The sequence below is a fragment of the Myotis daubentonii genome, chromosome 12, assembly GCF_963259705.1.
Source record: "Myotis daubentonii chromosome 12, mMyoDau2.1, whole genome shotgun sequence".
Classification (NCBI taxonomy): domain Eukaryota; kingdom Metazoa; phylum Chordata; class Mammalia; order Chiroptera; family Vespertilionidae; genus Myotis; species Myotis daubentonii.
Window position 1 is genome coordinate 58,604,484 of NC_081851.1, and position 22,515 is coordinate 58,626,998.

Genomic DNA, 22,515 nt, shown 5'->3' on the forward strand with positions numbered 1-22,515 from the left:
TCCTTTCCCGCTTGCTACCTGTTTCTAAAGAAAGTCTTCCTCCCAGTATGAGTGGAAGAAGAGTGAGCTTTAAAGCTATAAAACATGAAGTCTTGGCGTGGCCCTTATCTAGGTAAATGAACATGGTCAGTTATGAAATCTTCCCAACCACCTCCCGGCCTACAGGATAACCAACCCCCCCGCACCCCCATCACTAAATGAACCAGGGTGCTTGGGCATGCTTGGCTGCATAGGGGCTGCTCTTCAGCCTGTCTTCTTTGTCCTAAACATGTTCTCTTTACTCCTCTTCCTTTCAGTTCCAGCTTTAAGCTGGAAACCTAATTTCTTCTAGCAGTATTACCAGCACCTCAGTCACACTGTTTAAGTGGGTTTGTCTTGTGTCCATCGGCCATTTTGTTTCAGAATTGGTGAAAGAGAAACTCCTACTCCAGGACAGCCCCTCATGGGTTAGTTCGTACGGGCATACCGTGGAGGTACTGAAGGTTTGGTTCCAGACCACTGCAGTAAAGCGAGGCACATGAATTTTTTGGTTTCCCAGTACATACAAAAGTTATGTTTACACTATACTGTAGTCTAAGTGTACAACAGCAATACGTATAAAAAGATGACACCTAATTAAAAAATGCTAAGCATCATCTGAACCTATTGGAATATTGTGCTGATAGATCTGTTTGATGCAGGGTTGCCAAACCTTCCATTTGTAAAGAAAACAAAAAACATCTGCAATGTGCAATAAAGCGAGGTGTGCCTGTATATGTGAGTGGCTCTGTCAGTCACCAAAGGTGAATAAGGTAATGATGAATACCGTCATTTCCTTGATTATAAAGCTGGGGAATAGATGGAATACTCTCAATCTAACTCTTCAAAAAGAAAGTATGTAGCAGCCAATTTATGGTTGTGGTGTGCACGGGATCCTTGTCACTAAGCAACATGGGAGAGATGGAGAAATCAGGATACAGGGTCCTACTGAGCTCAAGGATTTCACAAAGGCTAATACTGGGAGGCAGTGGAATCAGGATCACTAGGATTATCCAATGGTAAACATTAGAGAGAGTATAGACATGAAGTAAATTAAAATGAAGCTATTTCCTTATTAAATGGAAGCATCAATCAGAAGTAATTTCCTCTAATATTATGAGATGGAGTTTACTACTACCAGAATGGTTGTATCCGTAATAGCAACTGTGATCAACTAATAATTGTCATGTTTTCTAAAAAGGGGACAGTCATGGCAACTAGCAATATAAGTGAAGAAAGAGTTTAAGGTACATTTAGAGAGACAAATGAAACATTTTGATTATTTTATTTTTTAATCTTCAAAATTTTCTGCCATGAGACAGGAATGCATGATAGAAATGGCTCAACATCTTCACATGAAACACTTGGATTCATTTTCATTCACAAGTTTTTCTAAAAACTACAATTTCATAATCCTACCCACTTCCAACCATTATCACAGATTTGATTGACTGTTAAACAGTAGTTGCCAGCAAGAGCTGGAACGCTTTCTGCGTATTAGTAGTGTCTTAAAACTACCACCCAAGAGTATCACGATTATAAATTTCATTGTACACAGCAACCCCAAAGGTGACTGATGTGCCCACATAAACTCCCTGGTTATCACTGAGAGCTTGAAGAAATGCTTTTCTACTTGTTCATCTCATAGTATTTTTCTTGTAGGGAAAAGCACATGCTGACCTGATAATTTAGTCACCACTGCTAATAGGCAAATATATATGCCTTATATATGCCTGATACTGATGCTCTCTGATAATTATGTACAGAACACACTAAAAAAAAAAATGGGTTGCTTGGAAACTACCTCTCTTCTGTTGAAGAGAGCTACTTTGAGGTTTTTTTTGAACAGTTGTAAACAAAAGGAAAGAGATACACACGAACATATATCTATACACCTAGAGATATACATTGAATATTTTCAATGTGGTGTATATCTGCTTATATAGAGATACACACAAACACAGAGTAAGTGTCTAGACTTACCCCTTCACACATACCCACACCCTTACATACAGCACGTGAATATACATGTTGTGAATGTCCTTGGGAGTTCACTGGAGTTTGTATATTACCAAATGATGATGAAATACCTGATCTGTATTACTCCTGAGAAGATACTAGAAGGGAATGACAGTTCTGATGCACTTTGGAATGGCACAATCACGTAAACACTTGCATACTTAAGACTTCTGAACTCATCCAAAGTTTCTAAACATATTCTAACAAAAAAAAAGATATCAAAACTTGCAGCAAGCTAAAAAATAAAAGTTTTTTTTATAATCCAAGTATAAACAAACATATAGGAAATGAGTATTTGTCAGTAATTATTTTTAAAGTAGGGAAACACATACTTAAAAACAAAGTCATCTGACAAAACTTAAAAACAAAAACTACTATCCAATGCATAATAATACATGCATTGCCTAAACTAGCAGAAGATAACCACATTATAATTGCAAGGCTTATAGCAACTTCCACCAGAGAGAAATGACCATATATAGCAAGTCTGTTAAGTACGCAATTTATAAAAAGAATTATGACTGTTATTCACACTTCTGTAAAAAAGAATTTGCAATTTGCTGAGTATCTTATCCCTCAATATCATTAATCTGTGTAAAAATTACAGCTAAGCCAATAAACTTCAAGCACCAATTCAATCATTTAAACTTACTGTATTTATATTTCTGCTGTTGAGGGAACAAATTATGTTGAAGTCTAAGCTAAAATTAGCCTAGTAATTACAATTTAGTTTTATAGGCATACGGTTTCTTTTTCCTTCCATCCCCACAAATGCCTAACATTTAAAAATGTTCAGGCCAGTAAAGGAATCCTTGGAGGAATCCATTATTTCTGCATATCAATGGTTTAATATACATTAAAAGCTCTGTAACAAACCACTGCTTTCTTAGTTCTAAGATAAAATAGACTCGCACACAAGAAACTAACAGACTGCTCCTCATTATGACTTAGGAAAGGCAGCACCTATACAGTAGACTAACAAGCAGACCTGGATATCTACCGTAGTGTAGGAAATGGCATTATTATTCAAGAAGGCAACTCCACTGCCAGTGGCAATACTGAGTTTTTCTTAACTGACAAATTTCCACTACACATTTGGGGTAGGAGGATATCTCAGTTAAGGAGCTTTTTTTTCCTTTTTTCTTTTCTGATTTTTTTCTGCATCAGGAGAAAAGTAGCAGTCTGAGCCAGTAGATGAGTAATAGTATTTGTGATGCCTCTGGTTGTTCCTGAAGAAAACATGTTCAGATAACAAGGGGTTTGTTTTAAATCAATACAACTGCTGTTTTGCTTCCAGTATTGACATCACACCACTTACACACACATAATTTCTGAGACATAATGTTTCACTCTTTCCTACTATTAAGTTTGGTTCATCTTCAACGCACACCAAAACGAACCTTTAGGTCGGTTCCATTTGATTGAAGATAATTCTACTGAAGAACACTGATCACATGGAAACCAAAATCTTGGTCATTAGCGATCCTCCATCACTTCCTGTCCTGTTATCTGAACTCTAGCTCAATGTCACATACACTCAGGCCCTGGTGTTAGGATAGAGGTGCAGGGTCTTGCTGGTCCTCAGTAGGAGGAGCTTCACTCTGCTCCTGGCTTGTCTCATTGGATGGCTCTTCATCAACAGGCTCACTGAGGTCTTCACTGCCCCCTTCGCTCTGCTCCTCACTGTGGTCTTCGCTGGGCTCCACAGTCTGTTCCAGGTTGTTCTCCAGAAGTGTGGGAGAATTGCTTATTCTACTTGCTGCTTCAGCTGTCTCACTTAAGGGCTGGGAAGGAGGCGGTGTGGGAGTGCCAGATGGCATGACACTTTCAATGGAAGAGATGGGGGCTTTGGTTAAAGTAGTATCCACTACAATCTCGTTTTGAGGCAAAGACAACTTTTCCACAAGTTTCCACTGAATGATGCTCATGTCTTTTCCACCAGTTGAAATCAGGTGACTGTCATTATGAGTGAAACTGACATTGGTGACATGGCTGCTGTGGGCACTGTACTTGTGACTGGGAGCCTATATGAAATAAATCAGACAGGAAAGTTAAATTCATTCTTACATGCCTGCTTACAGCAATGGAGGTGACAAGGTAAAGGGGTAATTCAGCTCATAAAACAGGAAATCAAAGCCACGAGTCATCAAATCTGAGGAATAAAACTAGCAGTAATTTCCCTTTAATACTGTTTATTTAGAAGAAATAAAGCATAATAATTAGACATGTATACTTTAGACTATATAGCTAAAAAAATAAAAGCCCATCTCTTTTGGAGAAAAAGTTGGTATACTTAGTAACTATTCTATTGGATGGCCAGGGAAGAATTTACTAGGTTGGCAGGATTGTAGGTGATTTAGGAAGTAGCTCTCATGAGTTATAATGCTGATCATAGATGTAACAAAATATGTTTATGAGAAATTTAAAATTGCCAATATGTAAACAAATGCACAATAAACAAAAATGAATAACCCGTCATCAGTTGCCTTCTATAATTATCTTCTTGTCCTTATTGAGGAAAGAGAAGACAAGCAATGCCTGGACACTGACAACAGATGGCCCTGTTCTCCCCCTGTGCATCTCAGTATCATGGACAGTGATTAATAACCCTACAAATATTTTTGTGCCACTGACACAAAATTATCCTCAAACAAAAGGCACCATAATGCTAATTTTTATTAATTTTACCTTTGCTTTGGAGCAGGGATATTGAAACAGATGGACTTTGCAAAAGTCATCAGCAACAGCTATCACCTTCCTATTGTGGGATCGCACCAGTGCATTGATATCTGTCCCATCAGATCCTTCTGGCCAGACACCTTTGATATGGGAACATAGGGGTGCAGAAGAATTAGCCTGAAAAATATAACTGATAACTGTGATGCTACATAGGTTTATTTAATTTCAGGATCTTACTAATTTTCATCTGTGTTCAAACTCTTAGCTGCTAACATCTTCCCCTTACAATTTCTTAGTGGCTCAACACTTTATTCAAATATTTTACCCAAAGTCTAACTAATAATAAAATTATAAATCTAAATAGCCTTATGATGGAAAATTTAATGATGCAAAAGTACTCACTAGTAACCAGCAGGTGGTGCTAAAGTAATTTTAGTTTTAAGTTTAACTCACCAATAAGCTCTTCCTTTTTCAGGTTTCTAGTTAGAGTTCATGAAGTTCTCAGTGACTCGTATAGCAAGGTACAGAAACAAAGCTGTGGGACTCACTAATTCTTCGAAGTGGAATCTGGGTAAGCTGTGTAAAATTTACATCCTCTCTCACAGAGAGGCACTTCAAAGAAAACCTCACGGAGAGCTAGTCTATCTGATATCCCATAGAATTTTCTGGTAACTATTATTGATGTCCAAAGATAAGACATAGAAAATTTAATTTTAACCTTTATCAGGCATTGGTGGTTATGTTCAACATACCACAGAATTTTATTAGACTAGATTAAAACTATGGAATACATAAAGTTGAAGTGCTGGCCTTCTGTGGTTCAATGTTACTCTAGAGAACAATTATGTTTGGTAAACTGGGTAAAATAAATTGAAACACTTCTGAACTAATAATAATTACATATTGCTTCATTAAAATAACTAGGTAAGTTATTAGTTATTGGCCACTGCCTTCGTTTCATCCAGAATAATGAAATTGTTTATGGAATAGTCAGGGTTATTTTGATTTTCATTTCTTCCTAGCCTAGTAGGCTTCTCCATCTCTACAGCAGCTGTATTTAGAACAAGCAGCTACAATGGATTATTTTTCCAATGCACACAGCATAAAGAAGTGTTCAGATCTATACTTATGCTGGATCTGAGAGCCGTTTTCAGAAGGCAGAGATAGACTTGTTAAAAGGAAAAGTATTAATATTTTGGGTATTGCTTTAGGTATTTGTGCTACAACCTTTTTATTCTATTTCTGAGTATAACATTTATTTTTAATTCTCTGCAAACACAGCTTTATTATTTTAACTTTTCCATTTACCATCTAACTTTTTCAGAAGGACCCCTACAGACTGGGAAAGGCTTAGTTAGAAAACTGTCAGGACAGATTTCTAGGAATGTCCAAACATCAGATAAGGATCTCCAAATTTTATCTTTAAATAATAGCTACTAATACTGCCTTTTTATTTCAGCAAATGGTGCTTGGACAACTGGACATTCACATACAAAAATTAACAATAACAACTGCTGACAAGATGTGGAGAAGCCAAACCCCAACTGCTGGTGGGAATGTAAATGGTGCAGACACTTTGGGAAACAGGCCGGCAGTTCCTCAAAAGGTTAAACACAGTTACCATTTGACCTTGCAATTCCACTTCAAGGTACATACCCAAGAGAAATGAAAACATGCTTACTCAAAAACTTACACATGCTTGTTTATAGCAACATTATTTATAATAGCTGAAAAGTGGAAACAACTCAAATGTCCATCAATTGATGAATGGAAAAACAAAATGTGGTATATCCATACAACAGCTCTTATTCAGCCATAAAATGAAGTACTGATCCATGCTACAGTACGGATGAAACTTGAAATATGCTAAATGAAAAAGCCAGTCTCAATGGATCACATATTACATGATTCCATTTATAAGTACTATCCAGAATAGACCATTACAGGAAGTATAGATTTTAGTGGTTGCTATGGGGTAGAGGTGGGAGTGACTACGAATGGGTGGAGGGTTTATTTTTGGGGTGATGAAAATGTTCTGAAATTAGTGATGACAGAAGCACAACTGTGAATATACTAAAACCACTGAATTGTGCACCTTAGGTGCACTTTTAAAGTGAGTGATACCTCAATAAAGCTGTTATAAAAATGCCTTTACAAATTTAAAAGTTTCAGTTTTCACTTAGAGAAAAAAAAAATGGACAGGCAATCTGTCCATTATGTAAAACTAGAGGCCTGGTGCATGAAATTTGTGCATGGGGTGGGGGGGGGGTGGGGTTTTAGCCTACACCCTCTCCAATCTGGGACCCCTGAGGGATCCTGGGGATCGGGCCTAAACCAGCAGTCGGACACACCTCTCACAATCCAGGACCACTGGCTCCTAACTGCTCACCTGCCTGCCTGCCTGATTGCCCCTAACTGGCCCCCCTGCAGGCCTGGTTGCCCCTCACTGCCCGCCCTGCAGGTTGCCCCCACACAGCCTGCTGCTCAGTTGTTTGGTTGTCCCTTACCCCCTGCTGGCCTTGTCGCCCCACTAGCCGGTTCAGTCATCCATTTGGTTGTTTTGGATGTGATGGCCCCTGGCTTTTTATATATATATATATAGATTCCTTTCTCTTATTTATCAAGGGCCAGAATTCTGGATTCTGCAGAGAACAAACCTTGTATCAGTTTAATTTCTCTGAATCTGGCATTCATAGTGATAACACTAAAGAACAGATATAGACTATTCCATTTAGGAATTCAGGCAAATAATTATCTACAAAACTCCACAGCCTTTTTCCATCAGGTATCACGTCCTTACCAAAGACTTGAAAGCCTAGTACACAGGTATATGTCGTCCAATCGATGTCTTTACACTCTGATCGATTCCTGATTAGTTTGCAGCTGTCTGTAATGTTCCCTTTAAATTTAGAAACAGGAAGTATAATCAGTGCTTGTGTATAAATGTATATGATTCAAACTAGCCACATTTACTTGGATTTATAATCCATACACTGAAAAACATTAAGATACATTTAAAAAGGAAAAGAGTTTAAAGCATGGTTTCTGGAAGTACAAATTGTTTCCCACTGAAGGTTCTTTTTCTTTAAAAAAGCCTACATGTCCATCCATTATACTTTTTCCCATCACCAGAAAGAGTAAATACAAAACCATTCAGAGCAGCATCAATCTCGCCGAGTTAATTTCTTATGACATGTCTGCACATTTAAATTAACTCATTACCTTTTTGGAGAAGTGAAGCACATTTGAGATTCTCATTCCTTAGCTCAGAGTAACATATGCTGCCAGGCTAGAGAGGCCAACATGCATGCTCCGCACAATTCAGATTGCATACAGCCCACTCATTAGTGCCCCTGGCAGACACCCTCAGCCATACATGGTCATTCATACTTACAGTACAATATTTCGTAGTCTCCCGAGTTAGACATTATATACTCGTTGTCTGGGGACCAGTCAAGGTGTGTGATATAGCTGGAATGTCCCTAGGAAACAGTAGATAGATCACCTATTAGAAAGCATGTAGAATTTGAATAATAAAAAGTTCAATAATTAGCCAATACTGTTTTGTGAGTAGCCGTTCACCTGGAATTCCTAATGTATAGAGAGCAGTATCACAACGTGTAGAACTGAATAGGGCTCACAGCAACCCTTTAGTCCCTTTTCACTCTATCTCACTGGGAGTCAAAGATGCAGGTATGTGAAGATGCCAGTGATACATGAAGAGTTCAAGCAGAATTCCAGCTAAAGAGGCCTCACCACAGTGGAAAGGGTAACTAACACTGGGAACTTGGGAGTATCCTGTTGGCCTCCCCTCTTAGATACCAGCAACTATTTATCTGTTAGGGACTTCCAAGAAAGACAGTCTTGAAAACTTGTGCCTTAAAGGACACTGTGACAGGAACCAAACCCTTAGGCCATATTTCAGATCACTGGTGTCCCTGTTTTGGAGTCACTTCATTTTTGAGAATGAAGTATTGGTCTCAGGTTGTTCATAGAGTACAGTTTTCCTGGACTGCTTCTTGAGTATCCAAGGCACATCCCAGAGGCACACATACAACAGTCTCCTAGAATAGCAGTCGCCAACCAGTGGTCCGTGAGGTCTGAAAGGTTGGCGACTGCTGTCCTAGATCACTATCTCCAAAGAATATTCTGGAAGTCACCCAACACTGTACTCCTTCAGAACAGCTGGATCCGATATAATCACCTGACTCCTTACAACATTCCTTAAACAGGAAGACAGTGATCTTTTTCTGCTTAGGTTTTACTAATACTGTGGGAATTCAACACCTCCTAAATGGTGTTATTTTGTTGGCATCACATATACGCAGCCGATTTCCAATAAACTACTTCAGATAAATCACAGGTCTTATCGGTTTACCAAAGTCGATGGAGACTCAAAATCACTTTTCATCTCTTACAGTCTATGGTAAAACATACTTAATTTATAATATACTTTTTAAATTACTAGCTTTCTGTGCATGTGGTTTTATTTTTTAAGTTAATAAATTCAAAATACTTTAGGCATAGTTTTTAATGATTTATACAAAGTATTCTAATTATTCTCTTACCCTTCTGAAATCTAATGACATGTCCCAAAACCTCTCTGGAGCTACGATCTCCCCACAACACTGCATGGCAAATACATATATTTATACATTTAAATAAATTTAAATTATATGGATTTGAAAGCTAAAGAAGTTTCCTGAAGTCACTGGAGATTAGGTGGTATACTGGAAAACAGATTGGGAATCCCTTGCTAGGCACACAGGCCTACCAACTTAGTAAGAAATCAGTTTTCAAAACCAGAAAGACACGTGCTTGCTGGGTATTTTCGGAATACAGCAGAAGGACAGGTTCACACATATCCTTTTCATAGTTCACATGAATCTGATGCCTTCCTTGCTCTGGCACCTGTAGAAGCCATGCTTCTAAGAGAAGAAAACTTCTGCTACACGAGTGAAGGGTTTAACCAGATCAGTCACGACGAAGTACAGTTGCCCAAGAACTACTTATCCTAATGCAGAAGTATATAAAAATTATCTGAATCTCTTTAATAGCATTACTTAGAAGATCAAAAGCATTGTATGTATACATAATATTCATGTAACATCTGTGTTGGACACAACATATTTAGAAGGCAAATCAATGTAAAGTATTCGCAAAAGATTCAAGTAGGAAAAACAGCAAAGACCTTGGGGAAGTTATCAATTCATATTGGAAAATATTTTCTCTCTGATATGGATTCCAGTATATAAGCGAAGAAAAGCTGAAATGCAGCGGCGGGGGGTCTGTAATGCAACCTTCCCAGACACCACCTCAGCATGTCCCTGCCCACTCAACTCACAGGCCATGGAAGGTACATGCACAGCTTGTGGGCAAAGAGCTTCAGACATCACCGCAAGGCCAGAAACACAGTTGGGAGCAAGACCCTGCATACCTCCTTAAAAAGAAACAGTATTTTCTAAGCTGGCACCTTCATTTCTGCCATTAACTAGCTGAATGATGTGACTACAATAATAATCACATATGACAAAGCCCAAAATACTACTACAGAAAAATCAAATATTTTAGCTAAATCTTTGTTAATGGCATGGAGGATCACCTACTCAGTGGTTGCAACCGTACCAAAGCCCAGAGTTAGGGATCTATTTTCCTTAGTAGGTATCCAGGTGTCCCCTCACCATCTATAACGATGCGTCCAATGGAACTTTCCACAGTGATGAAAATGTTTCTGTGCAGTCTAATGCAGTGGCAACTAGCCATCTGTAGCTTCTGAGTGCTCATAATGTGGCCAGTACTCCAGGGAACTGAACTTAATAAGCAGAAAGTTGTGGTTAGTAGCTGTGATGCTAGATAATACAGGTAGAGAACAGTTCATTCTTTCTCTACTGATTTCAGGTATCTTTTTAATTACCTAGCAAATTTCCACATAGCAGAGATCTGTTTCTGGATTCTTTCTGTTCCATTAGTCTATTTGCCTACTCTCAGCCAACTGTGATAGTTTCGTGGTATGTGGAAAGTTTCAGATGACTTTCAGAACCATTTTATCAAGCTCATAAATATCATGCTGAAAACCTAAGAGTGCATCAAATTTAGAGGATAATTTGCAGAGAAAGATATTTTTATCCAGTGTTTTCATCTAGAAACATGTCTCTATTTTTATAGTTCCGTTTTGTCTTTTAGCCATGTTTTACTTAGCTTCCTGTGCTTTTCTTGCTACATTTATCTACAAAGCATCTAAGGCAGTGGTTCTCAACCTTCTGGCCCTTTAAATACAGTTCCTCATGTTGTGACCCAACCATAAAATTATTTTCGTTGCTACTTCATAACTGTAATGTAGCTACTGTTATGAATTGTAATGTAAATACCTGATATGAAGGATGGTCTTAGGTGACCCCTGTGAAAGGGTCGTTTGGCTGCCAAAGGGGTTGCGACCCACAAGTTGAGAACCGCTGATCTAAGGTTTCTGTTGCTCTTTCGAATAGGGTTTTCCTCCACTGCAGTTTTGATGTGCTTTTGTTGGTTTGAGAGAAAGCGGATCTTTAGAGTGTAGACACTAGTTGTTTATTTAATCCAGTCTGCCCCTTCCTTACATGCTCAGCTAAGGCACTATTTCCTAAACTCTTTTGCAGCCAGAGGTGGCAGAAGTCATTCAGTGGGGCTCCCAGAAAAATTTTCAGGGAACTGACTTAGTAGGAGGAGGGCCTTTTCTTCCTGCAACTGGGATGTGATGACTGGAGTCCCAGCAGCATCTTACTGAGGATGATGGAGTAGAAAGAAAGAAGGATCCTGAGTCCCTGACAACTTTATAATTCCTGTTATTAGTAATACTGAATCCTACTGCCTTACTCAAACACTGCATCAGTGTTATGGATTATTTTCTTGAAGATTTCTAGGTAGACAGTTAAAATGTCTTTTTTGCTTATATGTATTTTCAATTACCACAGTCCTGGCATTAAGAACACTTATTTTTACCAGCACTACTTGCCTACCTAACAGACTTTATAATGCTTTTGATTTTTAGTACATCACTGCAACTTCGATACACTGTATCTGCTAGGTTCAGATCTTTGAGCAGCAGTGTTAAAAAGTACACAGGAATTTGAGGCAAACAGAAAGCCAATGTTGCACTGAGGTGCACAATAAAATAAGCTTAATTCTACTGCACATAGAATAGGACCTTTAGGTAAGTCAGAACAACTAAACTATTTCAAGGTAAATACACAATTGTCCGTAACTAGAAAATAATTTTGAACTTTCATAGATTTATGTTAAATTCATGTTAAAAACACCCCTAGGTACAACCCAGGGCTCATCTAGTTACCGAGAATAATGCTACCTGAGATTTACTTTCTATGTATAGGGCATTAAGTTTAAGTTCCTTACATACACTATCAGCTCTAAATCTCATAGCAACCTTGATTAAAGTATAGGAGGCGGATAGGTGAAGTAACTTCTGAAGTCACATAAAGAAATGGAGGCTGGCTGGCTGGCGTGGCTCAGTGGTTGAGCGTCAACCTATGAACCTGCAGGTCATGGTTTGATTCCTGGTCAGGGCATATGCCCAGGCTGCAGGCTCGATCCCCAGTAGGGAGCACGCAGGAGGTAGCTGATCAATAATTCTCATCTTTTTTGTTGTTAATCCTCGCCCGAGGATATTTTTCCATTGATTTTTAGGGAAAGTGGGGGAGAGAGGGAAAGACAGAAACATCGATGTGAGAGAAACACATCGATTGGTTGCCTCCTGCACAAGCCCTGACCAGGGCACAGGCTGGGGAGGAGCCTGCAACCACGGTACGTGCCCTTGACCGGAATTGAACGCACCCACACTCTGTCCACTGAGCCAAACCGGCTGGGGCCTCTCTCATCATTGATGTTTCTATCTCTCTCTCCCTTCTTCTCTGAAATCAATAGAAATATATTAAAAAACAAAACAGAATTGGAGCCAGAGTTCAAACCCAGATCAGATGATTCTGGACCAAATTAAACCCAGCACTGAAATCATGCTGATCTCTCACTCATTTCTTTAACACTGACAACGAGCAAAAAGCAATGTAAAAGTAACATTTAAAAAAAGAAATTTATAAGTAATTAAGGACCTTTTCAGTACATTTTCAAAACAGTACAGGAAAGGCTGAGGTCAAGAAACACTGTATGGAAAGGAATAGAACTAAAACCTCCCAAAACTCAAAGCGCAAAAGACTCAGGGATCTTTGAGAACATTAACCAGCAATCTTTAAGTTCTTGTTAGCGCTAACACCCTTTTGTCATATTAAATCGTACTTGAGAAGCCCAGTATGTAAAGCAAATAAAATCAGATCCATTTGAGCCCCACACCCCAGCCCCAACCCCAAATCCTAGGGCTTTGCAGGAGACAAAGTAAAAAGAGCTTCTGAATCCAAAGCCTTAAAAGGATTTCTATAGCAGCAGTTACACAATCAAACTGCTTACACAGTGAATTTAGGATACAATCACGGATTCATGAATCCTGTAATTTAGTCAAACCACTTTTTAAAATATTTACTAAACACTATGAAGATGGAAGTTCTCATGGGAAGTGAAATTAAAAAGGTCCTTCTAAACTACATGATGTAATGAGAGGAACAAAATGCCGCAGAGGAGGCCACGGAGGTTTGGAGTGTGTGCTGGAGGGAGGTTTGAAGATAGTGTGCTCCCAGGGACACCTCGGAAGTGACAGGGCAGAGGCAGCCACCAGGCCAGAAGTGAAAGGCTGGCATGGAGGAAGAGTACACAGGATGGCTCCACTCACCTCTCTTCCCTTCAACTCCTCAGCCGGCCCACAGAGGCCAGGTTCATGAAGAGCAAATTATTTCTTGGAAGATCACTGGGCCAGGCCCAGTCACGTACTAGTACAGTAAACAAACCTGATGTGTGTGCTTGTGAGAAGGCATCATTTGCCAGTAACAGCAAATACGAGAGCAGCTTCAGCAGAAAATCTGTTCATTCACTCTTAACATAAACCTTTGAGGCAGCACATGGGAGCACTAATCTGTAAAGGCAAATACTGAGCCATGCTCTATCTAAAAGAGGAATGTCCTTGTTTCTACTGCTCCTGTTTTTTGATTTGCTCCTAACAAGACAAAGATTGTCTTCGAACTAAATGCAAGGGTTTAGAAATGGGAGAGAGAAAAGGCAAGTGGCATGATATGTGAAAAAGATTAAACCAAAGGTGTGTTCAGCTAGACTCTCCTAGCTGAGGTTTTCCAGAGTCCCAAGGATTGAACAGAGACACATCAAAGTTTTAACTCAGTCTGTATCACTTTTAGAAACTACTTAGTTTATGCATGTACTTATACCACACGGTAATTGTATTAATTCAGATTGGCATGCTCAGAAGGATTAGGACTCAAAACCAAGGACTGTGATAAATGAGCTCCTGCTATAGCTGCCTCACTTTTCTTATTCACCAAATGAGAATGTCGACAAGATAATGCTTTCTGCCCTTTATATGCTTAACAATTTATGATTCTAAATGAGGTCATACGTTTCTAAAGAACACGCACAAGAGGGAATACACAACAAATCTCTAGATTTCGAGTTTATGGTAAGTTTTTCTAAATACTGAAATTTTAAGTGGGTAAGGATAAACTTCAGGAAGATTATGAAAGATATCTGGGGTCGGTAGAAAATGGAAATACATTTCAATGAATGGAAGAGCAAGTTTTGTGTGTTTATGGAAACTACAACTGGGTTTCTCCCCTAAATCTCTCATAGTTAAACTTTAGGATCAACATAAATCAAATCAGAAAAAAAAGCAAAGAACTAAGACTCATAAAGCTCCAAAGCCGGCAAGTCTGAAGTACAATCTGACTGCATGCATCAGTCTATCCAAAGACGGTATTATTCAATAGGGGTGTGGGGACGGTGGTCTGCAACGAAAGAGGAGCCACAGAGGCAAATGTGAGCAGTACCCACCTAATGTCCAGAGCAGAGGGACCGCAACCAAGACCAGCCCCGTGGCAGCTCTCACCCTACTGTGAGCTCACTCACCTTCTGATTATACTCGGATTTCATATGCACTCTTCTGCTTGCAGGGGTGGGAACCTTTTTTCTGCCAAGGGTCATTTGGATATTTATAACATCATTTGCGGGCCATTCAAAATTATCAACTTAAACATTAGCCTGCTATATTTGGTCAAACATTTAATTAACTCACCCCTAATGCCTTGGCAGGGGCAGACCAAATAATTTGGCTTAAAGGGAAGTGCTGTCTAGAGGATCCTCACATCCTGTCCCCTTGGCAATTATGTATCTTACTTTAAATGAATAAACTAGCATTCTGATTATGACCTGGAGTCCTGAGGCTTGCTTACAGAAAGAAAATTTGATTGATCAGAGGAAACTAGGATTCAGTTCCTTGCCAGTTACAGTTCCTGTTATAAACTGATGTTTTAGACACCAGCTTTGGAGAACTTGGATGATGTAAGTCCGTCTTTCTAAAATGATCTTGTCTTGTTTCTCAGCTTATGAGACTGCAAGCAAGGTCTTGGCCTGTAATGACCTCCTCAAGCACACCACTGACTGACCAACTGCCCTCCTCTACCAACTGCTTCTTCATGTGCTTGGGTGCTGGTCATCTTCCCAATTGACATTCCCAGGGAACGTGATGCTGTGAAGAGGGACAAGCTCCAACTGCCTGGTTATAATTTATCAGAGGGACATATTCTGAAATTCTCAATATGTTTCTGTGGCTATGGTGGTCACTTAAATGCTGACTCCCAACAGAAAAATATTGGAAATAAAACAGAGAACAGCATTTGTACTTGGAACTCTGAGAGTAGCTCCAGTAGCCACATTTTAGCAAAGACCTAATCTTGGCAACAATCCCATAAAGTAGGAACTATTATAATCTCCAATTTTAAGACAATGGTTTTAAGACTCATAGAAGTTAATTAACTTTCCTAAAGTCATAAATTAATAAGTGGCAGAGCCAGCATTAGCCCAGTTTTGTCTGTCTTATAGCAGACAACAGATAAGAGAAGTGAACATGAAACTGTAAGACCAGCTGGTGGAAACAGTAAGAAGTGACAGCTGGGAGCAAAGACAAAACAGATAATTAGAAAAGCAGAGTAATTGAACCTTCCATTACAGCCTCAAACAATACTATAAACTTTAACAGTTCCTAGGGATATCTCAAAATAATCCTTTGAAGTGCTCGAAAGATAAAAGCTGCCCAATCAGAAAAGGCCAAGTCTCATGCAACTGATAAGCTTGCCATTTTTTAACACTTCCAAGGTCATTCTCATCCAATGTCACGCATTGCTGCTCCCTTTCTGAATCAGTTGTGCTGTAAGAGCACAGTCCAATATTTATATTGATAAATCCAGGCATTATCATACATGAGAAAGTTTACTACGATGAGAATAGGATTCAGGTCCCATATCTACCACTGTGTCAGCATGTGACCAGTTGTGCTGTAAGAGCACAGTCCAATATACATATTGATAAATCCAGGCATTATCATACATGAGAAAGTTTACTACGATGAGAATAGGATTCAGGTCCCATATCTACCACTGTGTCAGCATGTGACCAACAACAAGTCATTTATCTCCTCTGAAACTCGGTATCTTCATCCATAAAATTAATGCTGAGTACGTGCTACCTGTAAAATTTTATACCACAATATTAAATTATGCTTGATACAGTCTATTAAAGACATGGACTTTATAAAAAGGCTGAGGTAAAAATTAATTAAGGTAAACTTTGGTAATCTGAAAATTTCTTTCAGTGGAACATTTTATTTAGTCATGTTGCATAATGAAGTGTTATTATATTACCCTATATCACAAATATTAAAATAATAAATTGAGCCTGGCTGGCTTGGCTCAGTGGTTGACCTATGAACCAGGAGGTCACAGTTGGATTCCCAGTCAGAGCATATGCCCTGTTTGCAGGCTCGATCCCCAGTGTGGGGCATGCAGGAGGCAGCCAATCAGTGATTCTCTTATGTTTCTATGTCTCTCTCCCTCTCTGAAATCAATTAAAAAAAATCCTATCTAATAAAAGAGTAATATGCAAATTAACCGTCACTCTGACACAAAGCCAGCGGCGCCCATAGCCACAAGATGGCAGCGCCAGTCCTCTCAGCCCTGCTGAAGTCCTCCAGTCCCCAGGGTGGCTGCTGAGAGCAGGGCCCACTTGGCCGTTTGCCTGTGGTGACCCAGGAGCCGCCAAGCAGGCCCCACAGACAGCAGAGAACCACAGGGAGTGGGCCTAAGCCATCAGTAGGACATCCCCTGAGGGCTCCTGGATTGGAGAGGGTACAGGTCAGGCTGAGGGCCCCCCCGCCCCCGTGCACGAATTTCGTGCACCGAGCCTCTAGTATATAAATAAAAATAGACTGAAAGATAGATTTAAATAAATTAATAAATGATTCATAATTGCTGTCAAGGCAAACAAAAATATTTTGGATGAAGTCTAAAACTTTGAGGTTGCTTGTAGACCAGATTATAGGTTGATTTTTAGCACATGATACAAAATATACAAAAATGTAAATGTTTCTTCTTCAAAAAGTAAATGGCCTAGGTTTTGCTTATTAAGAAAAGAAAAATGAATTCTTTTATTACCCTGAAACTATTTTGTGATAAAGGCTGCTAAAGAATCTGTGCCAATAATCGCTAATTCAAGTGATTTGCTAATCCTAAATTAATCTCCTGACATCATACATATCAAGCTACCTCATTTTCTATAAAAATAATAGTTAACATATAGCAACATATATGTGCCAAGCACTATTCTAAGTATTTTATATGGATTAACAAGTTTTAACCAGTGAAGCAGAAACTATTATCCTCATCTTATAGGATACTAGCTGCCTTTCTCGTCGTGTCCTCAGCTCAAATGTCCTTTTTTAAGACAAGGAACAAATCTTTCATATATTCCCAGTGCCTAGAACATTTATCTCATTAGCAGAGTACCTGCCATAAGGTAAGTACTCAGTATATTTAAAGAATTGAATCTAATCTTCATTGTAAAGTGATAAACTTGTCAATCTGAAATGGCAACAAATTAAAGAAAATGTTAATTTTCTTAATGCAGACAAATATTTATATAAATTATTTTAGCGGCAGAGAGGCGGTACAGGATGCCAAGGTGGGCAGGAACATGGGACATTTGGGTTAAAAGTGAGTGACTGTTTCATTTCTGACTCATTCCATTTTCAAAATGTGTTATTCTAAGGGTTTCTGATAAAAAGTTTTAAGAAACCACCTTAAAATTAGTCCGAGACAAACAAGTATTAAACTCCCATCAAAAGGAGAAAGCTGGGGCACAGTGAAAACAGTCCTGAGAGGGAAGTTCATAGCACTACAGGCCTACCTCAAAAAAACAAGAAAAATTAATAATAAACTATTTTAACCCTACAACTTAAATAATTAGAAAGAGAACAAGAAAAGCACAAAGTAAAAGGAAGGAAACAATAAGGATCAGAGCAGAAATAAATGAGATAGTGGCTAAAAAAAAAATCTATGAAACCAAGAGCTGGTTCTTTGAAAAGATAAACAAGATTGATGAACTGTTAGCCAGACTCATCAAGAAACAGAGAGGACCCAAATAAAAAAAATCAAAAATGAAAGTGGTGAAGTAACAACTGACACCACAGAAATGCAAAGGGTTGTAAAAGAAAATATTATGAACAACTATATGTCAACAAGCTAGACAATGTAGATGAAATGGACAAATTCCTAAAAACACCCCACAAAAATTTCCCAAAACTGAATCAGGGAAGAATCAGAAAACATGTAGTAATAATAATAATAATAATAATAATAATAATAATAATAATAAAAAAACAATTCTGAGCAAACAAAAGCCCTGGTCTGGATGGCTTCATAGGGGAGTTTTACCAAACCTTCAAAGAACAACTAACCCCTATCCTCCTCAAACTATTCCAAAAAATTCAAGAGGAAGGAACACTTCCAAACTCTTTTTATGAGGCCAGCATTATCCTAATTCTAAAACCAGATAAAGGCACTACAAGCCAATATTCCCAATGAACATAGATGCTAAAATCCTCAACAAAATATTAGCAAATCAGATCCAGCAATATATTAAAAAGATCATACACCATGACCAAGTGGAATTTATTCCAGGGATGCAAGGCTGGTTCAATATTCACAGATCAATAAACATGATACATCACAAACTGAAAGACAAAAATCATGATCATATCAATAGATGCAAAAAAAGCATTCGACAAAACACAACACCCATTTTTGATAAAAACTCTCAGCAAAGTGGGAATAGAGGGAGCATATCTCAACATAATAAAGGCCATATAATGACAAACCTACAGCCAACATCATACGTAATGGGCAAAAACTAAAACCATTTCCCCTAAGAACAGGAACAAGATAGGGATGTCTGCTTTCACCACTGTTATTCAACACAGTACTAGAAGTCCTATCCACAGAGATCAGACAAAAGAAGAAATAATAGGTATCCAAATTGGAAAGGAGGAAGTAAAACTCTCATTATTCACAAATGACATGATATTGTACACAGAAAACCCTAAAGATTCCAACAAAAACTACAAGATTTAATAAAAGAATTCGGCAATGTAGCAGGATACAAAACTAACACCCAGAAATTGATGGCATTTTTATACACCAATAAAGAATTGTCAGAAAGAGAAACAAAACAATCTCATTTACCATTGTAACAAAAAAATTAAGATACTTAGTGAATAAAGTTAACCAAGGAGGTAAAAGACTTGTACTTGGAAAACTATAGGACATTGAAAAAAAGAGATAGAGGAAGACATAAACAAGTGGGAGAATATACTATGTTCATGGATTGGTAGAATTACATCATTAAAATGCCCATACAACCCAAAGCAATCTACAGATTCAATGCAATCGCTATTAAAATACCAAAGGCATATTTCATAGATCTAGAACAAATACTCCAAATATAGAACCAGAAAAGACCCCGAATAATTGCACCAATCCTGAGAAAGAATAAAGTTGGAGGAATTACAATACCAGATATCAAGTTATACTACAAAGCCACTGTAATCCAAACAGCTTGGTACTGGCATAAGAACAGACATATAATTCAACGGAACAGAACAGAGCCCAGAAATCAACCCAAGCCATTACACTCAAATTAATATTCGACAAAGGAGGCAAGAGTATACAATGGACTCAAGATTGCTCTTCAATAAATGGTGTTGGGATAATTGGACAGATACTTGCAAAAAAATGAAACTAGACCACTAACTTACACCATACACAAGAATAAACTCAAAATGGATAAAAGACTTAGTAAGTAGTCATGAAACCATAAAAATCCTAGAAGAAACCATAGGTAGCAAACTCTTAGACATCTCTCATAGCAGTATGTTTACGGATACATCTCACAGGGCAAAGCAAACTAACAAGAAAATAAACAAATGGGACTACATCAAAATAAAAAGCTTCTGTACAGCAAAAGAAATCAACAAAATAAAAAGGAAGCCCACTGTATGGGAGAACATATTTGACAATGATACATCGGATAAAGGGGTAATATCCAAAATATATAAGGAACTTAACAAAGGAAGACAAAACAATCCAATTAAAAAATGGGCAAAGGACCTAAATAGACACTTCTCCAAAGCAGACATAGATGTTCAAGAATCATACGAAAAAATACTCAAAGTCACTGACATCACAGATATGCAAATTAAAATGACAATGAGGTATCACCTCACACCTGTCAGAATGGCTACCATCAATAAATCAACAAATAACAAGTGTTCACAAGGATGTGAAAGAAAGGGAACCCTAGTACACTGCTGGTGGGAATGCAGACTGGTGCAGCCATTATAGAAAACAGTATGGACTTTCCTAAAAAAATTAAATACGGAACTGTCATATGACCCAGTGACCCCACTTCTGGGAATATGTTCTAAGAGACCTGAAACACCAATCAGAAAGAATGTAAGCACCCCTATATGCCGGAAACCATTCATTGTCTTCACTAGCTGAGTTTAGACAGAGACCCCCCAAAAGCTAGTAACCTTTGAAGTTCTAGCAAAGGTCAGAACTGTGCACTACCCAGTTAATCTAGATAATGATAGCTGAAGCAACCTCCCTACCTTTAATCATGTAAATTGCCTAAGGGTGATGTTATGACCTAATCTGTGTGTCATTGAAACCTTAACCTAGGGCTACCCCAAACAAACCACCTTACCTTCGGGCTACCCCAGACAGACCTCCTTACCCTAAGGCTACCCCGACCTCAATAAAAGATCGGAGCGGCCTGAGCTTAGGTGGAAGTCCTTCGGGACTTGCCCGCCTGGTCCCCCAATATTGCAAAATTATCTCGTGTCTTTTTCTCTCATTTGTTGTGCGACTCCTCTTTCAGATACCGAACCCTACTCCACACAGAACGTGGAGGGAGTCATACTCGACACCTATATTCATAGCGCAATTTATAATGCCTAAGATCTGGAAAGAGACCAAGTGTCCATTAGTAGACAAGTGGATAAAAAAGTTGTGGTACATTTACACCATGGAATACTATGCAGCAGTAAAAAAGGATCTCTTACTCTTTGAGACAGCAAGGAGGGGCCTGGAGAGCATTATGCTAAGTGAAATAAGCCAGTCAGAGAAAGACAAATATCATATGATCTCACTCATATGTAGAATCGAATGAACAAAATAAACTGATGAACAAAACAGATCCAGAGACATAGGAGCATGGAACAAACTGTGGAGTCTCTGAGGGAAGGTGGTGATGGATGGGAAGAGATCAACCAAAGAACTCGTATGCATATATGCATAACCCATGGACATAGACAAAAGGGTGGTGAAGGCCTTGGGCGGGGGATGAGGACAGGCTAGAGGGGTCAATGGGGGGAAAAGAGGGACACGTAATATTTTCAACAATAAAGATTTAATTTTAAACAAAGGAGAAAGCTTTCTATAGTACACAGTGAACTGCAATATTCTGCTGTCAGGTAAATTCAGTTTTCAAAGATGGAGATTAAAGTTTAAAGGGCAGAAAACAACAGGTACATCAATGTAAACATTTAACTCTTTTTAACACAAGTAAAAATTTCCAACAGTCTCACAATTTATCTTACTTCTCTACTTACAGTGCACTTTCCATGTCTGCTATATTTCCTTCCATTTTCTGAGACTATATAGAGGTAAATAAAGTTGTCATGAGATCCTACAGCCAGGCGGGTGCCATCTAGAATGAAGCAAGAAAGAGTGTTGACTAGAGAAATAGCTACACTGATATAACTACAATCTGGCCCCGTGGAGGTTAACCAGCTTTTACGGGTCTAAATCACAGTATTCATATGGCAAGCTGAGCATATAATTGCTCACTTCAGCTGAGCACATAGCACCTCTCCAAATATAGGGTTGGTTCTCCTGGGAAGGAGCTATGTTCTCTTCTCTATGGTCTCCTCTATTGTACTTACTGTGTAGCACAGCGGTTCTCAACCTGTGGGTCACGACCCCTTTAGGGGTTGAACGACCCTTTCACAGGGGTCGCCTAAGACCATCGGAAAACACATATATAATTACATATTGTTCTTGTGATTAATCACTATGCTTTAATTATGTTCAACTTGTAACAATGAAATTGGGGGTCACCACAACATGAGGAACTGTATTAAAGGGTCGCGGCATTAGGAAGGTTGAGAACCACTGATGTAACAGATGGTCAATAAAGTCCAACTGGTTCGTGTATATTAACTGCTACATTTGCAGTAGTTACTTGTTACTACAATATTGAAAAAAGCCAATCCAAAACTTTTTCTGCTTCTACTCTTGTCAGGCT

The 22,515-nt window shown here is 38.6% G+C and overlaps 1 protein-coding gene and 1 long non-coding RNA gene across 7 annotated transcripts in view; one reads left to right on the forward strand and one right to left on the reverse strand.

Moving 5' to 3' along the window:
- Positions 1 to 6,965, forward strand: part of LOC132213434 (uncharacterized) — a 126,737-nt gene extending 119,772 nt beyond the window's left edge. The window contains exons 4-5 of the long non-coding RNA XR_009447998.1: positions 5,192 to 5,287; positions 6,176 to 6,965. This is a non-coding gene — a long non-coding RNA (uncharacterized LOC132213434). The remainder of the gene's footprint in view (positions 1 to 5,191; positions 5,288 to 6,175) is intronic.
- The window catches only part of EML4 (EMAP like 4), a 159,293-nt gene continuing 138,065 nt past the window's right edge, over positions 1,288 to 22,515 (reverse strand). For 5 of the 6 annotated variants that reach the window (XM_059659985.1, XM_059659986.1, XM_059659987.1 and 2 more), the window contains 5 exons: positions 21,821 to 21,918; positions 8,111 to 8,198; positions 7,517 to 7,615; positions 4,726 to 4,856; positions 1,288 to 4,061 (listed from right to left, as the gene is read on the reverse strand). In XM_059659985.1, the coding sequence (XP_059515968.1) occupies positions 3,588 to 4,061; positions 4,726 to 4,856; positions 7,517 to 7,615; positions 8,111 to 8,198; positions 21,821 to 21,918 (890 nt within the window). In that variant the 3' untranslated portion in view covers positions 1,288 to 3,587. The remainder of the gene's footprint in view (positions 4,062 to 4,725; positions 4,857 to 7,516; positions 7,616 to 8,110; positions 8,199 to 21,820; positions 21,919 to 22,515) is intronic. The other variant, XM_059659988.1, reaches the window with a different exon arrangement.